The following is a 20,157-nucleotide window of genomic DNA, read 5'->3' as shown; positions in this document are numbered from 1 at the left end:
GGCATCTTCGAACACATCAGTTAGCCAGTACATCGCCGTATATCGTGTTGTGTGCGCGCATATCTTCAACTTGTCCCACGGAATAAAATTATGTGAGTGAAGAAAAAATTTTTCTGTGACAAAAAAACAGCGAAAATTCTAGTGAAAAAGTACCAAAGACGCGTAAAAAACCGAGCGGCGCACTAAATTAACGCATTTTCCAGCAACGTAATTGATGAATTTGTGATCGAAAAGCGGGAGAAACGCGAAAAACTACTGACAAAGAGATTTTTTTTTGAGTTCTTGTTTTGTATGTTACCACGAAATACTAGAAAGAAAGAAAGAAGAAACGATTCTGTGTCGTAGAAAAGTAAGACGTACAAAAAAAATCGAAGTCGAGTCATCGGAAAGAAAAGTATTTAAAGTAATATTTAATAGAAAAAAGGGTCAAGAATTATTAAAAATCGAAAAATATTTTGAACGAAAATTCTAAAAAATGGGAATTGTGGTGAAATACACGCGAGAATATAAATAAATAAAAAAAATAGCAAAATGGATGAAAAACATCAATAAAGAAATTGTTTCGTAGGTCGTGCACTAATATTTTTCAAGTTCACCTTGATTTTAAAACGTTCGCTTCCAATTTTTCGACAAGAGCCAAACACAAACAAAATCTATCTCGAAATCGAATAAATCTAATTACTACGCAATTTCAATTTAATAGCAGCTGTGTGTTATATTTGAAAACAATTACAACAACAACAACCACAACCTAGATAAAATTCAAGAACCGTTAGATTAAAAAAACAAAAAGTGAAATATGTTAACCATAATGACGTCGAGTGAGACGGAGCGACTGACAAAATCAATTAAAGACGAAATAATCGAGGAGCATGGCGGGAAAAAGGATCATGACGACTATCTGGAGGAGGACAGTACGGAAATCAAAAACCCTTTTGTACACAAAGTAGAATGGAACGATCCGTACGATAAAATACGGGTAAGCATTTGGATCTTTACATACAACAAAAAAAATATTTTTTGCACTAATGACGAATTTTCGATCGATATTGTTGACGACGACGACGGTTTGAGTTGCGGTCTATCGATGCACGAGTACGGGGGTTGTTACACATATGCGGCTTTTCTTCTTTCACACACACAGACACAAGTACAGAGCATGTTTTTATGTCAAGTACGCCTCTATGGATTGCGTTAACCCGGCAAAAATTTTGCAATTCTTTGTTGTCTGTACACTTGAAGTAAATTGAACCAATTTACCAACGAGATGAACATCAGCTGGGCATCCTTGCCACTAGACAATATGGGAAATAATTTATTCATTAATTTAATCAACTTTAATGAGTTGCATTTAATCATATAATTCGATAACGAGAGTAACTTGGAGAAAATTGAACTTTCACTGCCTTTTTCTAAAGGAAATTAATAGCCTTGACATTTTATTGATCATCATGAGTTATGATTTTACGTCAGTTAATTCCTTTGTCATAGTTATGAATCAATTTCTTTCTTTGTTTCCTTCCCAGTGGCAAGTTTAAACATTTTTTTGACTCTCAGGGGTTAAAATGAAAGCCCTTTAAAGTTTTCTTAACAGTTTTTAAACATTTTGTTGTTTTTTGATGAATTTCTTTTGAAAGAATGAAAATAAAATTTACTCAATTTTTTATTTCACCCTTTCAAAATAAATTCTTCGAAAAAACAACAAAAAGTTGGAAAAATGCTAAGAAAATTTTGAAGGGCTTTTATTTTAAACCTTAAGGATCTAAAGAAAGCCCTAAACTTTCGACTGGGTTCCATTTCAATGGATATAAAACATTTTCCTCTCTCTATTTTTCTTTGTAGATGAAAGCATTTAAGCTACAATGCAATTTCACAATCAAAACAATTCTTTGAGTCATTGCATTAATGCGCTTTGTAAATAATAATAAAATAATTCTATTGTTAAGTCATCACTTTCGCTCAAACAATTGCACAATGATTGCAATTGTTAGACAGACAATTTTTTGATTGACTTGCAAGTTGTTACTCAGCACTCCTTGATTTTAGATTTTGCTTGAATTCGGCTTGAAATCAGCAGTTAAGGGAAATCAATGTCAATCAACTCAGTCGAGTTTACAAAAAACCTTTTTTTTATCATCTTATCAGTTACTCATCCGTCTGTGATATCATTCGTTAACATCCAATTTGCGTTGTACTTCTTTATAAAATTCTTTTGAAAAAAACGATAAGATACGAAGAAACCCAAAAACGAATGAGGAAGGAATTTGCATCGCAAATGCAGTGACCATACTAGTTCAAAACAAAAAATCACCTGTCATCATTTTCGTATATATCAAAACAAAAATCTATGAGACTTGAATTTTTATTTTTTTTCGCGTATACGACGTGGCATGACGTCACATTTCGAGAATGTTACAGTTTTATTTTTGTAACATAAACGTTGGTGACCTTCATCGATATCTCTCGCTCGAGACACGTGGTAAAAATAGTTGAATATTCCTATCGATGATGGCATTCTTCGTTCCAAAACTGACCTACCACAAGGTAATTGCTGTCGATTGTTACGGTTCAGGCAGTAAATTCATAAACATTTACACTTCAATAGCAAAATATTGATGATTTGTTTACAAAACATTGTTGTAAATATTTGATACCGCTGGAAAAAACCAGCAAAAATAATTAGGGCGTGATTCAAATTACTTTTCGTACGAATACGAATTAAATATAAAGATAATGACGTGGCGACGATGATAAGCAACAATATTTGTTTTGAATCATTGGACGAACCCTTATCTCACGCAGGATTTAGATTTTAACGACGAGACGTGATTTACGATTACAACTGTTATAGATTTGACTAAAATTCTTCAATCCAAACACGTTTTTAGCATAAATGACGACTGCAGCAAATAAAAGTCAGGCCATTTCCCAGTTCTCTTAGTTTGACAAAAAATTAATTATATTTTAAAATTTTTCACTAAAAACAAAATTTTTATAAAATCCATTCTTCAAAAAACGTTGATTAAAAACAAACACCGGGTTTCAAATTCCCTTACATAACTCGTACCGCCGGTCTTAATATTTATCATAACAAAAAAAACTGCTGTGAGAGGAGAAATGCAGATAACGAAGAATAATGAAATAAAAACAATAAAAATGCAATCATGGAGCAGCAAACACTTATTAGTGTTGAAGAGTGTGACGATAATGAAGATGCTTCGTGCTCTTTGTTCACAACAAACAAGTTTTTTCTTACAGGAAATCGTCAACGAGGCACAAATTTTGTTCATTAGAATCAATTAGAAACAGCTTTAAGTTTTTAAAAAGTTGAATGAAAACTTTTAGCACTTTTGGAGTCTCAATAAAACCAGTTTTCGTTAGTTTTTTTTTTAGACAGTTACTGAACTTGACCGATATATGACTCGCGTTCAGTTCAGTGTCTCAACATGTTAAGTGCACTACAGTTTTTTTTCTTACTCACAGCGGTTATTAGCTAGGTGAAGGTCGTTGTGCCGTACATATGTAAATAACAAACATGATGAGGTACAAAGTTGTTCAAAGTGCGTTCAAAACATGTGTTTTTTCTCGAATGAGCTCGATGAATATTTTTTTTAATACCAACTCAGACATTTTTGCATATCGTTTTATGATATCTTTGATGGTCAAATTTTTTGTTTCCTGTCGTTAATTTTATTGAAAGAGCATTTTTGAAAGGAAACTTGAAATAATTTTTGAATAATTTGTTCCAAAAATTGATCTTAGAACTTTCATCTTAAAATTCACAACAGATTGTCTTCGTTCTTCGCCATTTGTTTCAATACAAAAATGATTCATATTTTACGTGAATTGACTACAAAATTTTCAAAGGGACTTTAACAAGCACTTCTGATTAAAATTCTTTCTTACTTTAAATTCTAAAGTTTTTTTCTTTTTTTTCCAGACGGCAATTTTCACAGTATTCGTTTTGCCAATCAGAACAATATGCATCGTTATACTCCTCACAATCTCTTGGATACTGGCGTGCATTGGCTTGTACGGACTCTCACGAGAAGATCTGAAAACGAAACCCATCAAAGGTTGGAGAAGGTAAGTTTTCATCCTTTTCTTGTAATGTAACTCGTTTTCCATCCAAAAACTTCTCTTAATTATTTTTAATTAATTTTTTTTTTAATAATTGAAAAGTATTTAAGTTTTTTAGCTGTTTTGGTGATTTGGGTTAAATTTGATTTTTTATTGATTAAAGCTTTATCGTAGAATCGGCTTTCAGACCACAGTAGTAGTTAACCATTTTGCACTTTGATGTTGTTTTCGGTCAATTGCACTTTAAAATTTATTTCAATTTATTTGGGTTACATTTGTCTCACATTTCATCATTATTTATTTAGCTTTTTCAATGTTTGCTATATTAACACTTTTTCCTCTTTTTCCTACTAATATGCTTTGAAACGCGCTTTTTATGGCTAAAGGGTTTGAATGTGCTTCCCAAAAGTAGAAGACTGGACTTTTTACGAATAAAAAAAATGACAACGGAAAACTTTTGCTTATCGATCGGAAAGTTTTGAATTAAAAAAGTTTCTGCATCTCTTGCAATGACTTGCAAGTTAAATTAAAACTGATGAACATAAATTGACTCGAACTTGCATCTCACGTTTTATGAGCTTTCATAGGCAGTTTTACTAATTTTCTTGTTTATTTTATGATTTGGTTTTCTTCTTCTTCTTCTACTTCCCCCAAATAAATTAAATTTCGAACACTTTAAAAATTAATTAGAGACTCACTTAAATCCCTTATATTACTTATCGCTAGGAAAATACAAATTATAGCGGCAAGTTGTATGCGTACGTTGTACTGGACCGGGTCATTTCACTACATTCGCTACAAGGGCGTGCGAGCGACACCGAAACAAGCGCCCATTGTCTGCGCTGCTCCGCATACCTCGTTCTATGACTCGATATTAGCGATAATTTTGGGTCCGTCATCAGTGGTAGCCAAGTCCGAAACGGCAGATATGTCATTTTTTGGAAGTAAGCAGCTCATTTTTTCTGTGTGTTTTGTTATATTTTTTTATAGTACTAAACATAAGCGCATCTAGAATAGGTGAAAAGACCGGAAACCGACGTGAAACTGACAAAGCAATTATAAAAAGTAAAGTTGCAGTGTCCGTTACTCTTTCCTTGATTGTTTGTTAAGTTGTTTCGTTTCGGTTCGTTATAAAAAGTGTCAAAACAGCAAATTAGAGTGTCACTCATTGAGAAAGTAAAGCATGAACAAACGTTAAATTATTTAGATCTGAGGATCTTCTGTGTGTCAACAAGGAAGTTTATCTTCTGAAATCAGCTCAAGCTTCTCTGAAAAAAAAAAAATTTTTTTAAAGGAAAATTATTAAAAAAAAACTTACCAGTCCAGTTTGTAATGTACATAAATATAGCAACTGTTACCTTTTTCCATTCCAAATCCAACGCTAATATTTTGCTTATATGAACCTAAAAAGTCCAATCCAATTAATTCTGTAATTTTAAAGTTCAATAACAAAAAATATTAATTATAAATTCATAAAAATATGTTCCAACTAACAACATTGTCTGCAATATCGATAGAATATTTATGAACGAAGCAGAATATGGTAATTAATGTTGTAAATTTCACGCTCGTCTGATTTAATTTCTGTCCATTTGTGGTGTTTTCATTGCGCTCTGTTTACCAACGAATTTAATGCGATGCAAATTTTGAGCAGAACTTTTTTTTTGTTTGGTTTCTAGACAAAGTAAGAAATGTTCGTATTTGCATAATTTTCAATAAATGCATATATCATGCAATTTTCTGATTGCTATATTTATTCAAATTAGAAGTTGGAATGACATGAAATTTCTATTGAACTTTGATAGGTTTGATTCGATAAACGAGTGTGTAATGATGATGATGATGTTTTGATGCAAATTTACTGAAAGACGTCGTTTTCTTGAGAAAATTTTGTAAAGCAGTAGACCGTAATGTAATCGTTGAGTAAACCAATTTGTGTCTGGTTTTGTTTTTTTTTAGGGTATTTACATAAATTTTGATTTTTAGTCTGGTTTGGCTTTAAAACCAAAAAAAAAAATTAAATTAAAAAAAAAGTAAAAATTAAAAAAAAAATTCTATATTTTATCAGAATTGAAAAAACTTTTAAGTTTTAGTTAAAATTATTAGAGTTTGGCTTTATTCAGAAAATTTTTCAATTTTTTTTTAAATGAAAATTTTTCATAAAATTTTTCAAAAAGTTAAAAACTTATTAAATTTCGACTTATTCTTGGATTTAAGTTTAAGTTTAAGTCAAAATAAAAATTAATAAAAAAAATTTTTTTAATATAAAAATTAATAAAAAGCTATTTCCAACCCAATATTTAATTTTGGTAATTTTTTTTTTTTTTTTTAAAAGAAAACTTTCAAAATTTGTTTGATTAAATTAATAAAATTTACTTTGGAAAAAGAAAAATTAAAAAAGTTGCACTTAAAAAAAAATTATAAGCTCAATTTTTTTAACCCAATGCACATTTTAAATTTTCGGTTTTTTTTAAACATCAATCAAAATTTACTTTAAAAAAAAATTAAAAAAAATTGGTCTGAATAAAAATTTTATAATCTGAATTTCTTAACCCAATGCAAATTTTCAACTTTTGACCCAAAAATTTAAAAAAAAATTTTTTTCTTAATTTTCTGAAATAATTTTATAAATTTGTTTAAAAAAATTGAATTTTATGAAATTTTCTAAAATTTAAATTAAATTTAACTTAACTTTCAGACTATCCATATTTTTTCTTTGCTTAAGGTTTCGTTTATTTATAGACTAAATGTCTATGAAGAAAGTGTTGAACCTTTTTTTCACTCACTATTTATTTAGTAGAAATGTAACGATGGAATTTTTCATCAATTTAACGGTCGACTTCCTAAATTGACCCTTTTCTCTAATTTTTTTTATGGATGATTTATTGGCAATTTATTGTCTTTTTTCTCCGAATATGGTCAAGAATAGCAAAAATATTGTTCGCATATTTTATTGGGAAAAAATCGCCTTAAGGTACGAGTCTCGAATTTCACAACTTTCTTTCTTTTATGAATTTTTTCTTTAATTTTATGTTTTTTTTGTCTTTTTTTGTTGAATTTGAATGAAAATGTCGTGTAGTTCTCCTCGAAACTCACTAAAAAATTTTAAGTTTTTTTTTTGAGTCATTAGCCTCACGCTCGCTTGCTTCATCATCTTTCGTCATTCAGTTCCGTCCCTCGCTTCACAACTTTTAGATGTCAGTTTTTATTTTGTGTGCGTTTTTGTTTGTAACTGTAAATACGTGTCTGAGAGCTATTCTGAGAGTCAAAAAAAAGTAAAGTAAAGTAGTCCCTTAAGTTTTTTTTTGTGGTTTAATTTTCCTGATTCCCAAAACTTTTCTCACGATTTTCGGGTGTCACAAAATTTTCTTCCCCCTATTCCAACAGAGTGAATCGTATGGTTTTGGCAAAACTAGCTGTGCTCGGCTATGCAATGGGCGGCGTGCAAATTAAGACAAAGGGCCGTCAAGCGGACAAGCGTCAAGCACCAATTTTAGTTGTTGCACCGCACAGTTCCTTTTTGGATGCCATTATCATTCATGTGTGTGAATACAGCAGTCCACTTGCGCGCGACAATGACCAAACATTTGGCAGTAAGTGTGAAAAATTCTTTTCTTTCTCCCCTGAAGACGTTCTAAGATGCCGCTCGTAACTATTCTAGATCAAATGCTTATGTAGAAATCCTAATTTTTTATTTTTTTCTTGAATTTTGGATTTTAATTCATTTTTTGTACTTGCCAGAGCTCATCGACTACACTCAACCGATTTATGTGTGTCGAGAGGATCCCGATTCGCGTCATAATACAATCAAGGAGATCAATGAGAGAGCAAATTCCAAAGAAGATTGGTCGCAAATCCTAATTTTCCCGGAAGGAACTTGCACGAATCGAACGTCGCTCATTCAATTCAAGCCGGGAGCTTTTTATCCAGGCGTTCCGGTGCAACCAGTGTGCGTGAGATACCCTAACAAGACTGATACTGTCACTTGGACATGGGATGGACCTGATGTGTAAGTGTTAAATTTCTCTAAAAGTTGACAGATGTCAAATTTATGAGATAAAATCTCATTTTTGAACTTAAAAAGTGAGATTTTATCAAAAATTTTGACATCTGTCAAATTTTTTATATTTGAATTTTTTTAGAATTTGACAGATGTCAAAATTTTTGATAAAATTTCGATTTTAAGCCATATTTAGGTTTAAAAATTGAGACTTTCATCAAAAATTTTGACAATATCTGTCAAAAATTTTGACATCTGTTTTTTTATGTTTGAAATTCTTTAGAATTTGACAGATGTCAAAATTTTTGATAAAATTTCGATTTTAAGCCATCTTTAGGTTTAAAAACTGAGAATTTCATCAAAAATTTTGACATCTGTCAAATTTTTTATGTTTGAAATTCTTTAGAATTTGACAGATGTCAAAATTTTTGATAAAATTTCGATTTTAACCTAAAAATGGCTTTTAATTGAAATTTTATCAAAAATTTTGACATCTGTCAATTTTATTCTGTCAAAATAATTTTAAAGACTTACCTGATTAACGAAAATTACTTAAAAATTCATTTTTTTTTTGCAGCATCACATTGCTCTGGCGAACACTTACTCAAATGCACACGTACTGCGAAATCGAATTTTTGCCGGTTTACACCCCAAATGAGGAAGAAAAGAAAGATGCTCGACTCTTCGCCAGAAATGTTCAAGCAGTAATGGCCAAGTATGACTCTCAAAAATCCATAAAAAGCCCAAAAACTAATAAATTTCTTACTTTTTCAGGTCCCTCGGTGTCCCGATCTCCGATTACAGCTTCGAAGATTGTCGCTTGATGAACTCTGCGAAAATCATGAAGATACCAAATTGCGCTGCTGCTGCCGATACTCTGAAATTACGCAAAAAATTAGGGTAAAAATTTTTTTTCTTTTTAAAAAAATGAATAAACTTAAATTTTTCTTTTAGAATGGATCAAGACAACATCGAGGAAACGCTCATCGATAAATTTTCCGGAGAAAAAGTCTCCAAAGTAGGTTTAGCGGAATTCGCATCAAGACTGCAGTTGGATACGAAAGACGAAAATACAATTAAGCTATTTAAGTTGCATCGTTCATCCGACAAACAAGTAGATTTTAGGGATTATTTATTGTGTGCTCTATTCATAATTACGTTAGAAAAACCAAAAATTCAACTCGTTGAGTTACTTTTCAAGGTAATTTTGTGAAATTTATTAAAATTTTTATAAATTTATTTTAAAAAATATTTTTTTGTAGCTTTACGGTAAATCTGGTGAAGCATCGCAGGATATTTTTTACGAAATAATGAAACATGTACTTAAAAAGTGTAGTAAGGATAAAGCTGAGCACATCTTTCAGCAGATTGACAAAAGCAAAAATGGCTTTTTGACATTCGGTAAGTCAAATTTTTCATTTTTTGTACTTAAAAATTAAAAAAAAATAATCTTTAGTACTAAAAATTTATTTTGTGTACTAAAAATTTATTTTTGTTAATTAAAAATTATTCTTTAGTACTAAAAATTTATTTTTGTTAATTAAAAATTATTCTTTAGTACTAAAAATTTATTTTTGTTAATTAAAAATTATTCTTTAGTACTAAAAATTTATTTTTAATAATTAAAAAATTAATCTTTAGTACTAAAAATTTATTTTTGTTAATTAAAAAATTAATCTTTAGTACTAAAAATTTATTTTTTTTAATTAAAAATTATTCTTTAGTACTAAAAATTTATTTTTTTTAATTAAAAATTATTCTTTAGTACTAAAAATTTATTTTTAATAATTAAAAAATTAATCTTTAGTACTAAAAATTATTTTTTTGTACTAAAAAAATTATTTTTGTAAGCAAAAAAATTAATCTTTAGTACTAAAAATTAATTTTTTGTACTAAAAATTTATTTTTATGAGCAAAAAAATTAATCTTTAGTACTAAAAATTAATTTTGTGTACTAAAAAGTTATTTTTGTGAGTTAAGAAATTAATCTTTAGTACTAAAAATTAATTTTGTGTACTAAAAAAATATTTTTGTGAGTTAAGAAATTAATCTTTAGTACTAAAAATTAATTTTGTGTACTAAAAATTTATTTTTATGAGGAAAGAAATTAATCTTTAGTACTAAAAAATAATTTTGTGTACTAAAAATTTTTTTTCTTAAACCAAACTTTGTTAGTACTAAAATCTGTACTTAAAAACTTGTTTGTTTTATTTTGGGCTTAAAACCTTTTTTGAAACAGAAAAAAATGAAAAAATATTTAAAAGCAATCTTCATGTAATGAAAAAAAAATCTAAAACCATTTTTGGCAAATAACCAAAAATTGGGCTTTTTGACGTTTGTATGCTCCAGAAAATCCTGGCTCTGTAATAAAGTACGAGAAAGATGATTTGTGACAGGAAAAGTGTTCTAACAACTGACACGAAATGAAAGTTTAATTTTTGGCTCTTTCTCTGCCGCCCGTTTCCATGCATAAATATTTATTTTTGCTGCGCAACAAAAGGAGAGAAAAAAACGAAAAATATGTTAAACACATTCATCATCGAACACTAGACACCAGAGAGCAAGACGAGATACGCATAAACGATTCATGTGGCGCCCTTTTTGTATCATTTGCCTAACTTTCAAGCGAGAACGATACAAAAAATATTCTTTGTGTATTCTGCTTTCTTAAAATATGAAGACATTCATGCGTATCCTGCAACATTTTTTTTTGGCAGTTGTGTCATATGAGGCCAATTTAGATGAGCAAAATTCGTCGTGTGCCGACAATCAAGATGTTTGTTTCTTTCATTTTCATTAAAATTTCTCATATATAACAACTTTTATAGTTTAAAAAGTGCGCCTCAAGCAAGTTTTGGCTTGAAAAAAAAATGTTCACGGTCGAGTTTATTATTAAATTTTCCTATTTATTCTCTCAGAATTGCATAATTTTTCATGTTTAATGCCGTTGTGACCTAGAAAATGCAGAAAAAAGTCTCGTAAAAACTACAAATTTGTATTTTATTTGAGTTTTTATACGTGTAATGTGCAGAATTGTAACATTTTTCTAGCCATTTTAACGGAAATAATGCAATATTTAGTGCGATTTCGTGTTGAAGATAGTCGAACTAAAAGAGGCAAACTTTGAAAAAAATTTGTCGATACGACAAAAAATTGGAAAATTATTTGAGTTTTGTGATAAAAAATAGAATAGCATTAAAGGGGAACGATTTTTTTTTGTGAGGATGAGTAAGAAAAAATCGTTACAAGAATATTTTTTATGTTTAAGACAATCGCGCGTGGATTAAATTAGGTCCAGAAAGCATTTGCATGTGTCCTTGATGATGAATTTCTTTCTTTATTGGATTTGTCTCGAGCGTTTAAGATGAAATAGAAGAAATTTTTTGTTTCTATTTATCTTTGAGACATTTAATATGAAAGTTTTCATGAGAAAATTAATAAAAGTTGTTCAGATAAACAAAATTTTCCTTATTTGAGGAAATTTAGATCAAAATTTCCTTTGTTTGAGGAAATTTAGATCGAAATTTCCTTTGTTTGGGGAAATTTAGATCAAAATTTCCTTTGTTTGGGGAAATTTAGATCAAAATTTCCTTTGTTTGGGGAAATTCAGATCGAAATTTCCTTTGTTTGGGGAAATTTAGATCGAAATTTTCTTTGTTTGGGGAAATTGAGATCAAAATTTCCTTTGTTTGGGGAAATTTAGATCAAAATTTCCTTTGTTTGGGGAAATTCAGATCAAAATTTCCTTTGTTTGGGGAAATTCAGATCGAAATTTCCTTTGTTTGGGGAAATTTAGATCGAAATTTTCTTTGTTTGGGGTAATTCAGATCCAAATTTCCTCTTTTTAGATAAAAATTTCCTTTGTTTGAGGAAATTCAGATCAAAATTTCCTTTGTTTGGGGAAATTCAGATCGAAATTTCCTTTGTTTGGGGAAATTTAGATCGAAATTTTCTTTGTTTGGGGAAATTCAGATCCAATTTAATCGAAAGTCAAAGTTTCAAAAAAATATTTAGAGTAAAATTTCCTTAGTTTGGGGAAATTTAGATCAATATTTCCTTTGTTTGGGGAAATTTGAGATCAAAATTTCCTTTGTTTGTCCCCAAAAAATTTCAAAATTTCCTTCTAAAAAAATAAATTTTGAGGAAAATTAGAAAATCCAATTTCGAAATTTCCTTTGTTAGCAAAAGGGACAAAAAGTTTAAAAATCAAAATTTCCTTTGTTTGGGGAAATTTAGATGAAAATTTCTTATGCATATATGAGTAAAATATACCTCAAAAAGTGAGGAAAATCGAAATTTCCTTTGTTTGGGGAAATTTAGATCAAAATTCCTCTTTTTAATGAAATTTTCATACAAATTTCCCGTTTTTAAATAATTTTAAATGAATTGTTTTAAAAAATCCTTTAAAAACTCGTTAAACCACAAAAACATCAGTTGTAATTTATGTGTTTAGAGATCAATTTTAATGCAATTTGTCGTATATCTGCGAGACAAATCGTGTCTGGGTCAGCAATGTTGCTCCGGAACACGAAAACAAGTACTTTATCTTGTATTTTCTGTGGCAATTTCATGTCAAATTGCGTTAAATTATGTTCTTGTTGTGTCTTTTGAGCTTGTCCTTTGTTTTTCGGTCCAGCTTTTATCGGATTTATGTCGATTCCAACTAATGCCCGGAGCTTAATTGGGATTAAAATGTCCATTTTCCGGATAAAATATTCGCTTTTTTACATCCACTCGAGTTCATTTCATATACTCGTGAAATAAATCACGGCGAATTACGGTGCATCCTGCTTTAAAACCATTAAAATATGCAAGAGACACGACAAAGTTACAAACTATTTCAGTTTGTTTTAATTGTGTGATTTTGCGATGTTTGCCTCAAGGCAAGTTGTCTTATCACATTTTCCTCCATTTTCATCTACGTCTTGCACAATTTTCCCTTATGAAACATTAAGCAGCGACTTAGCAAACAAATTAAACTTTCATTTTAATTTTTAGAGTCACTTGAGAAAATGACCAAGACGCTGCTTTTACGCGAATTTGAAAACAGATCTCTTCAAATTAATGAGGTATAAAGTGCAATCAATTTAATTTTCACGCCAAGTCTGCGTTTGTTGCAAAGAAATCAACAAAAAAACTCAAAAGATTTCGTTGAATGATGATTTAAGCGTATTTTGATGTTTTCCATGATTTTTCCAGAATTTTCCGAAATTTTCACAAATAATTTTTACATTTTTGACTCAATTTAATGATAAAGATGTATAAAATTTTCAGAGAGTTTCATAAATATTTTAAATATTTTTTGGGAAATTCTCGTAATTTTTCATGAATTTCCCGAGTTTTTCACTAATTAAAAATTTTTTTTATAATTTTTCACAAATTTCTTGATTCAAACTATACTGAAGCTCTTTTTCACAAATTTTTCTAAATATTTCATTATTTTTTGTTTGGGAAATTCTCCTGATTTTTCATGAATTTTCCGAGTTTTTCACCAATTTTATTTTTTTTGTTTTTTATTTTTTACAAATTTCTTGATTGAAATTCAATTTGCCGAAGTCTAGAGTCAAATATCAACTTTTAAATTTTCCAAAAATTTTCACGAGTTTTCATGGTTTTTCTCAGATTTTCCGAATTTTCCTCAATTTTTTTATAACTTTTTTTATTTTTTTTTTAATAAAAATTATTTGTAATTAAGAACTCACGAAGTTTTAATGAAAATTTATTTATTAAAAATTTTTGATTTTCCCGAATTTCCATAATTTTTCCGAATTTTCCTCAAAAAGTAATTTTTTCAAAATAAAATTTTCATCGCATTAATAAAAGCGTAAAGTGCATTTCTGTAATTGAGTGCAACTCACGCCCACAATGCAATTTCTTCGGTCCAAGTGATGATGCGAACAGACATCGTCGATAAATTAACTGGAAAAATTGTAAATAATCAAGATGAATCTGTTTCTTTTCTTCTCTTGAAAGAAACCCAATGCTCTGTTATCAATGAGATTTTTTTCACAAAAGAAAAAAGTTTTTTTCCATTGATATCAATCACACAATTGACCTAATTGCAAACAATAAATCTTCACATGGTGAAATTCGAGGAAAAATGCAATATTTAGATAAATTGACTTCTTTTTCTCCCTCTCTCTCCTACTGGAGAACTTTCTGACATGTGTTGACGTAATTTATGGTTTTGATGCAAGATGTGGTCTCCGGGCAAGCGTTTCAGTCAATTGAGAAACAACAAAGGAAGATTGAATTGAATTCTGTAGAATAAAAGTTTTGTACATGTGTTACCTTGTCTTCATTTTTTTCTTTATTCTTGAAGGTTGATGCAATTTTTCATCCTGTATTTTACTGGATTTTTTTTAAATTTTGAATTAAATTAAAAAAATTAATTAAAAATTTTAAAAAAATTAAATTTATTTTTAATTAAATCAAATAAATTTTAAATAATTTTAATTTTACAATTAAATTAAATTTAAAAAAAATAATTTTTAATTTATTAATTTTATTTTTTTTTAATTAAAAAAAATTATTTTAAATAAATTAATTAATTAAATTAATAATTTTTAATTAATTAATTAATTTAATAATTAATTAATTAATTAATTAATATTAATTAATTTAATTAAAAAAATAAATATTAATATTTTTTTTTAATTTTTATTTTCAGATGACTTTCATAGTTTTACACGATTGAACCCCGAATACACCTATTTATTTGAAAAATAAACAAAGTAAGATACAAAAATGCCGCCGTTGCAAAATAAACAAGTAAACTATTATTATTATTATTATAAACTATTAAAAAAACTTTGATGTGAATATTTATTATTGATGAAAAAGTACATTTTAATTATTTTTAATATAATATTTCACGTATAAGGTACATGTATAAAAAAAAAATACTGAATATGAATAAATTCTGATGTAAATTTTATTTTAAAAAATTTATTTTATTTTTTTTTTAATTATAAATATAATTGTTTACCAAATTATTGGGTAAGTTGATGAAACGAAAAAAAAAAATTGGATGTGCTAAAAAAGTTGTATTTTTAAAAAATTGGATTTTTAAATTTATTTCATAGGAAAAAAAATTCCAGAATGAATGTTATTTTTATTAATTAAAAAAATATTAAGATATATGATACTCGTATAAAAAATAAAAAAAAAATAATAAAAAAAGAGAAAATTTTCTACTCTATATATAATTACGTATAATATTCATGGAGTATAGAAATCTGTGTTAAAATCATTTTTAAATGAAAAACAATTTTTTTTTGTAATCTACAGGGGTTGTTATTATAAAAATAATATGAAACATAAAATGTTTTTTCGGGCAAACACATTTTGTGATATATATATTTTTTATTTAACTGCACATTTTTTGTACAATATACCAGTCGTCTCCTCATGCAATAGTTTTCCACAATTTTCTTTAGTGTTAAAAAAATTTTAAAAAATTATTTATTTATTTTAAAAAAATTCCAATCATAAAAAATAAATAATTATTTAAAAAATAAATAAACTACAAAAATAAAAGAAAACAAAGTGCTACCAAAAAATATTCTTTTAGAAAAATAAACCTTACCTTAATAAATAAAAATAAACTTATATAAATAAACAAAAAAAAAAAAATAAAACATCACATACAAACTTAAAATGACAAAAGAGGGAATAATAGCAGGAAAAACCATATGGAAAGGAAATAATTCAACATTATTATTATTATTCTTAATTGTACTGTAAAAATATATAAGATATATAATAAATGTATTGTTTAGATATTTTGTAATAATTGTCTTATGATATAAAATAAATACCAATGAATGTTGATATAAATTCAATTGTTAGTGAAACCAACACAGGAAGGACAATATTGATTTAAAATCATTTTAATTTGGGTTAAATTTGAATCGAATGTCGTATGTGATGATGATGTCTATTAAGATAAAGCAAAAAAAAAATGGTTGAATAACTTATTTATATTTATTATAATAATTAATTAATATAAACTTAAAAAAATATTATTAAATAAAATTAATAAAAAGTACATGATATTGATAAAAAATATACAAAAAAAAAAATAATAATTAATTAAACTGATGTAAAAAAATAATATTTCACTTAATGGAAACATAAATTATATTATTATAAATAATTATGAGTAATAAACGCTAATAATACCAAAAAATATTATGTTTTACAATTAATTACCTCAAAGTGTATGTGTTTATAAAGGTAAGGAATTTTCTTAATTAAAATGTTTACGGAAGTAATAGTAATAATAAATTTTCAGGCAAAATTTTAATCTTTTCACAAGTTTTGTGTTTTTGCAGAAGAAATGAATATTTAAACATAAAACTGAATCTCTAATGTTGCATATGAATAAAATTTCTTCTCTCAGCATGAACATTAGTAAAATAATAAAGTTTAAATAACATATGTAACAGATATTATTTATTTTTGCTATTCATGATTTCCGTAGAACGAAAGATAAAAGCAAATGAAGTTCAACAGAATTTACATAATGACTGCAAATTTGCACTCGAAAAAGATGAAAATTGTTTTTTGTCTTTTTTTGCGATAAAAGCTGTTACTGACAAGACAAGGAGTGGACTTTAAAATGAGGTTAGGATGGATGAATGAGGAAAAATGTTTTAAGTTGCGATGAATTTTTTATTGATTTTTTTTATTTTTCATCCCAGTGCATATTTTAACATTTTAAGTATTATACACTCGAAATTTGACCCAGTTGATATTTTGAAATATTTGTCCCAATGCACATTTGAGATTTTTTACCCAATGCGCATTTCAAGATTTTTTTACCCAATGCACATTCAAGATTTTTTGCCCAATGCGCATTTCAAAAACTTTGATCCAATGCACATTTTAAAAATTTTGACCGAATGCGCATTTCAAAAACTTTGATCCAATGCACAATTTAAAAATTTTGACCGAATGCACATTTTAAAAACTTTGAAAAATTCGTACTAATTTGGAAAAAATTAAAAAAGTTGTAAAAACTCAAATATATACAATTTAAAAATTTAAACATATTTTTGAAAGTTTCATAAGCAAATTTAATTAAAAAATATAAAATTAAAGAAAATTTAAGAGAAATCTAAAAAATTTTTGAAAAAATGAATTTGTGAATAATTTAGAAAGCTAAAAAATTTTAAATAATTCGAAAAATCGAGAATTAGCTACCGACTTGTAAAAATTTTGAATTTTTATTTAAAGAAATGTCTTAAAAATTTTTAAAAAATTAAACAATTAAAATTAAAAAAAAATTAATAATTTAATTAATAATAAATTAAATAATAATTTTATTAAATCTGCTTAATTAATTAAGAAAAATTTTTTAATTAATTAATTAAGTCTATTTTTATAATTTTTTTAAAAATATTGATTAAAAAATTTGAAACTCCTTTCTCAATTGCATTCACCTTTCGACTAGACAAGAAACCTAACCTTACCCACTAAACACTCCTTTGAAATTCCTTGCGATAATTTGCGGGACAAGACAAGACAATAACAATGAAAAATAATGTTTATTTTGCCCAGATTCGTTTAGCAGACACACCTGTGTATAAAAAAATAAAACAAAATTAAATTCATCCCTTTTTAGAGATCGTTACTTTTAATGCCCCAAAAAAAAGAGTTTTTTCCTTTAACCATCCTAATTATTATTATTATGTTTAATCATCAAATTAAACGAAGGAAAAAAGGGATAAGTAATTAATGTTCATTTAAAAAAATCCCCAAAAAAATAATAAATATTGTGATTGTTAAATCACGCGAAATCAAACAATTCTTGTCTCTTCTAACAAGTTGTCGCTGAGATGCGCTTGCGTTGAATATTTCCACTCACTTCCAATGGAAACAGATGATTTAGCCGAAGCAGAGCTTTTGACCAAAGCTTGACGGGGAAAAGTGAAAAGTCTTCTTGCTGACCAAAACTTGAGTCAGTCGTCGATAGGATTTTGTTGTGCTTACATGTGTGTCCGCGAAAAAGTCGACTATAAAAAATATACATACAGAAAAAAAAGAAATTATTAATACAAATGTGACTTTGAATATCCATAAATATATGTATATGTTATAATTAGAAAAAAAAACTTCTAATTATTTAACAAAGAAAAAAAAATAATTAAACATTGTGTGACAAAAAAAGGCTTTTAATTAAAAAAAAAATATAAAATATAATAAAATAAAATAAAATAATAATAAAAGTGTTTTAAATTCTACACAAATTCGTTCATTATAAAATAAAATAAAAATTGCACCTTGTTTGATTCTTAATGTGAACGTAAAATTATTAATAATAATAAATAATTAAAAAAAAATATTAATGTTGCAAATGTTTTAATATTAAAAATAAATAAAATAATAAATAATTAAATCATAAATAAAATAAAATAAAAAATATTAAATATTCTGCTTGTGGCACTTACTTTGTGTGAAAAAAAAAAATATTTTAAAAATATTCATAAGCCTGTTCCATTAAGAAAAAAAAAATTATTATTAATATAATAAAATAATAATCACTATTATGATTATGATAATGAATAAAAAAATAATAATAAAAGAAGATACATAAAAAAATATTTATTAAAATAATAAAAATAAATATTTAGATAAAGAAATAATAAAAAAGTCACATTAAAACGAGACGAGTGTAGTTAGTGTGTATTATTTTTTTTATTATTATTATCAATACTTGTTATATAACTTGTGTTAAATATTTTTTTCTTCGTATATTTTTAATAACAAAAAAAAATAATAATAAATATTTTAAGTGTTTAAAATAATAATAAACATTGATGTTATACAAAAAATTATAAAAAGGTAATTTTTAAATGTATATTTTTGTGTGTTTTATTAATTAAAAAAAATATATAATAAAATAAAATTAAAAAATTGTTAAAAATTATAAATAAAAATATTTAAAAAATATAATAAAAAAAATTAAAAATATTGAAAAAAATTTTTAATAATAAAATAATAAAAAAAAAATTATAATAATAAAAATTAAAAAATAAATATAAATATTTTAAAAAAATATTGAAAAAAATGTTAATAATAAAAATTTAAAAAAAATAAAAATGATTATTAAAATTAATAAAAAAAAATTAAATTAATATTAAAATAATTTTTAATATTTAAAATAATAATTATAAAAAAATATAATAAAAAATAATATTTGTTCAAAAGCGTAAAAACGTTCATGTTCATGCAGATTTTGTACTAATACTAATTAATTACAAATTTTCAACTATTTTAACAATTTTCATACAAAATGAAGAGAACATGAAACCACAAAAATCCCTAAGCCGCCATTTAATTCACGAAAATTACACAAAATATGAACAAATGAAGTTATTATATGTTATTTGTAAATTCCTATGGCGAGACAAAATAAAAGCCGAATAAATTAATTGATTATCTCTTTTCGAGGTTGAAAATAATTACAAAATAATTATTATTATTATTGAGCATGATAATATTTTTTAAAAGATGGTTTGAAAAATAAAACATTTCCAAGTAATTTAATTTTTTTTATTACAAAAAAAAAATTATCCGTTTTACGTGATAATTGTCCTGATGGCATTGATCATTTAATTAAATTTTCCATGGAATTTCGTTTTTTTTTTCAATATATTTTTTTTTTTTAATAATAATTGAAATGTAAGTAACAAAAAAAAAGTCTCATCAGTGACAGACAGACAAGAAATAGCTCGACACACCTCGACGCACGTCACGTCACGTGTGTGTTTTTGTGACATTTTTACAACCCCTTTGGGAGTGGAGTGGAATATGTCACTCAAGAGATCGTGGATCACGCATCTCCCTCCATCTCTCCGTTCTCGCCATTAACGGTAATTGGGCATAACAGTTTTTTTTCTTGTCTCCTTTTTTTTTGGAATGTTGTTGCATCGAGGTCATTTTCCTCATAAATCAGCTTGTGACAGAACCCTTTCTCCGAATTAAAGAGAAAAAAACAGGGCTTTGCATTGAAAATTGCTTGTTGTTAAGAAAAACATCGACCGAGAGACTTGGGCGATGTCATGAATTTC

At 26.7% G+C, this 20,157-nt stretch overlaps 1 protein-coding gene across 5 annotated transcripts; it reads left to right on the top strand.

Moving 5' to 3' along the window:
* Positions 1 to 41: 41 nt before the first annotated feature.
* On the top strand, positions 42 to 14,985 carry LOC134833629 (lysophosphatidylcholine acyltransferase). 5 transcript variants are annotated; one of them, XM_063848011.1, is made up of 10 exons: positions 42 to 92; positions 707 to 979; positions 3,941 to 4,086; positions 4,807 to 5,024; positions 7,822 to 8,089; positions 8,658 to 8,795; positions 8,855 to 8,980; positions 9,035 to 9,281; positions 9,343 to 9,481; positions 14,751 to 14,985. In XM_063848011.1, the coding sequence occupies exons 2-10, from the start codon at positions 800 to 802 to the stop codon at positions 14,807 to 14,809; spliced, it is 1,521 nt and encodes a 506-aa protein (XP_063704081.1). In that variant the 5' UTR covers positions 42 to 92; positions 707 to 799; the 3' UTR covers positions 14,810 to 14,985. The 5 variants fall into 5 exon arrangements, with proteins under 5 accessions (XP_063704081.1, XP_063704080.1, XP_063704079.1 ...); XM_063848010.1 differs by having other exon boundaries at positions 704 to 979; XM_063848009.1 differs by having other exon boundaries at positions 48 to 284; positions 704 to 979.
* Positions 14,986 to 20,157: the final 5,172 nt, after the last annotated feature.

This window comes from Culicoides brevitarsis, chromosome 3 (genome assembly GCF_036172545.1).
Source record: "Culicoides brevitarsis isolate CSIRO-B50_1 chromosome 3, AGI_CSIRO_Cbre_v1, whole genome shotgun sequence".
NCBI classification, from domain to species: domain Eukaryota; kingdom Metazoa; phylum Arthropoda; class Insecta; order Diptera; family Ceratopogonidae; genus Culicoides; species Culicoides brevitarsis.
Note: the sequence above shows the minus strand (reverse complement) of the source record. Positions and strands in the feature narration are given on the sequence as shown.

Excerpts from the sequence above, each read along its gene's own strand:
- LOC134833629 (XM_063848011.1), top strand. The coding sequence starts at position 800 with ATGTTAACCATAATGACGTCGAGTGAGACGGAGCGACTGACAAAATCA. Across the intron at positions 5,025-7,821 it reads AGATATGTCATTTTTTGGAA|AGCTCATCGACTACACTCAA; the intron begins GTAAGCAGCTCA and ends TGTACTTGCCAG. Across the intron at positions 8,981-9,034 it reads AAATTACGCAAAAAATTAGG|AATGGATCAAGACAACATCG; the intron begins GTAAAAATTTTT and ends TTTTTCTTTTAG.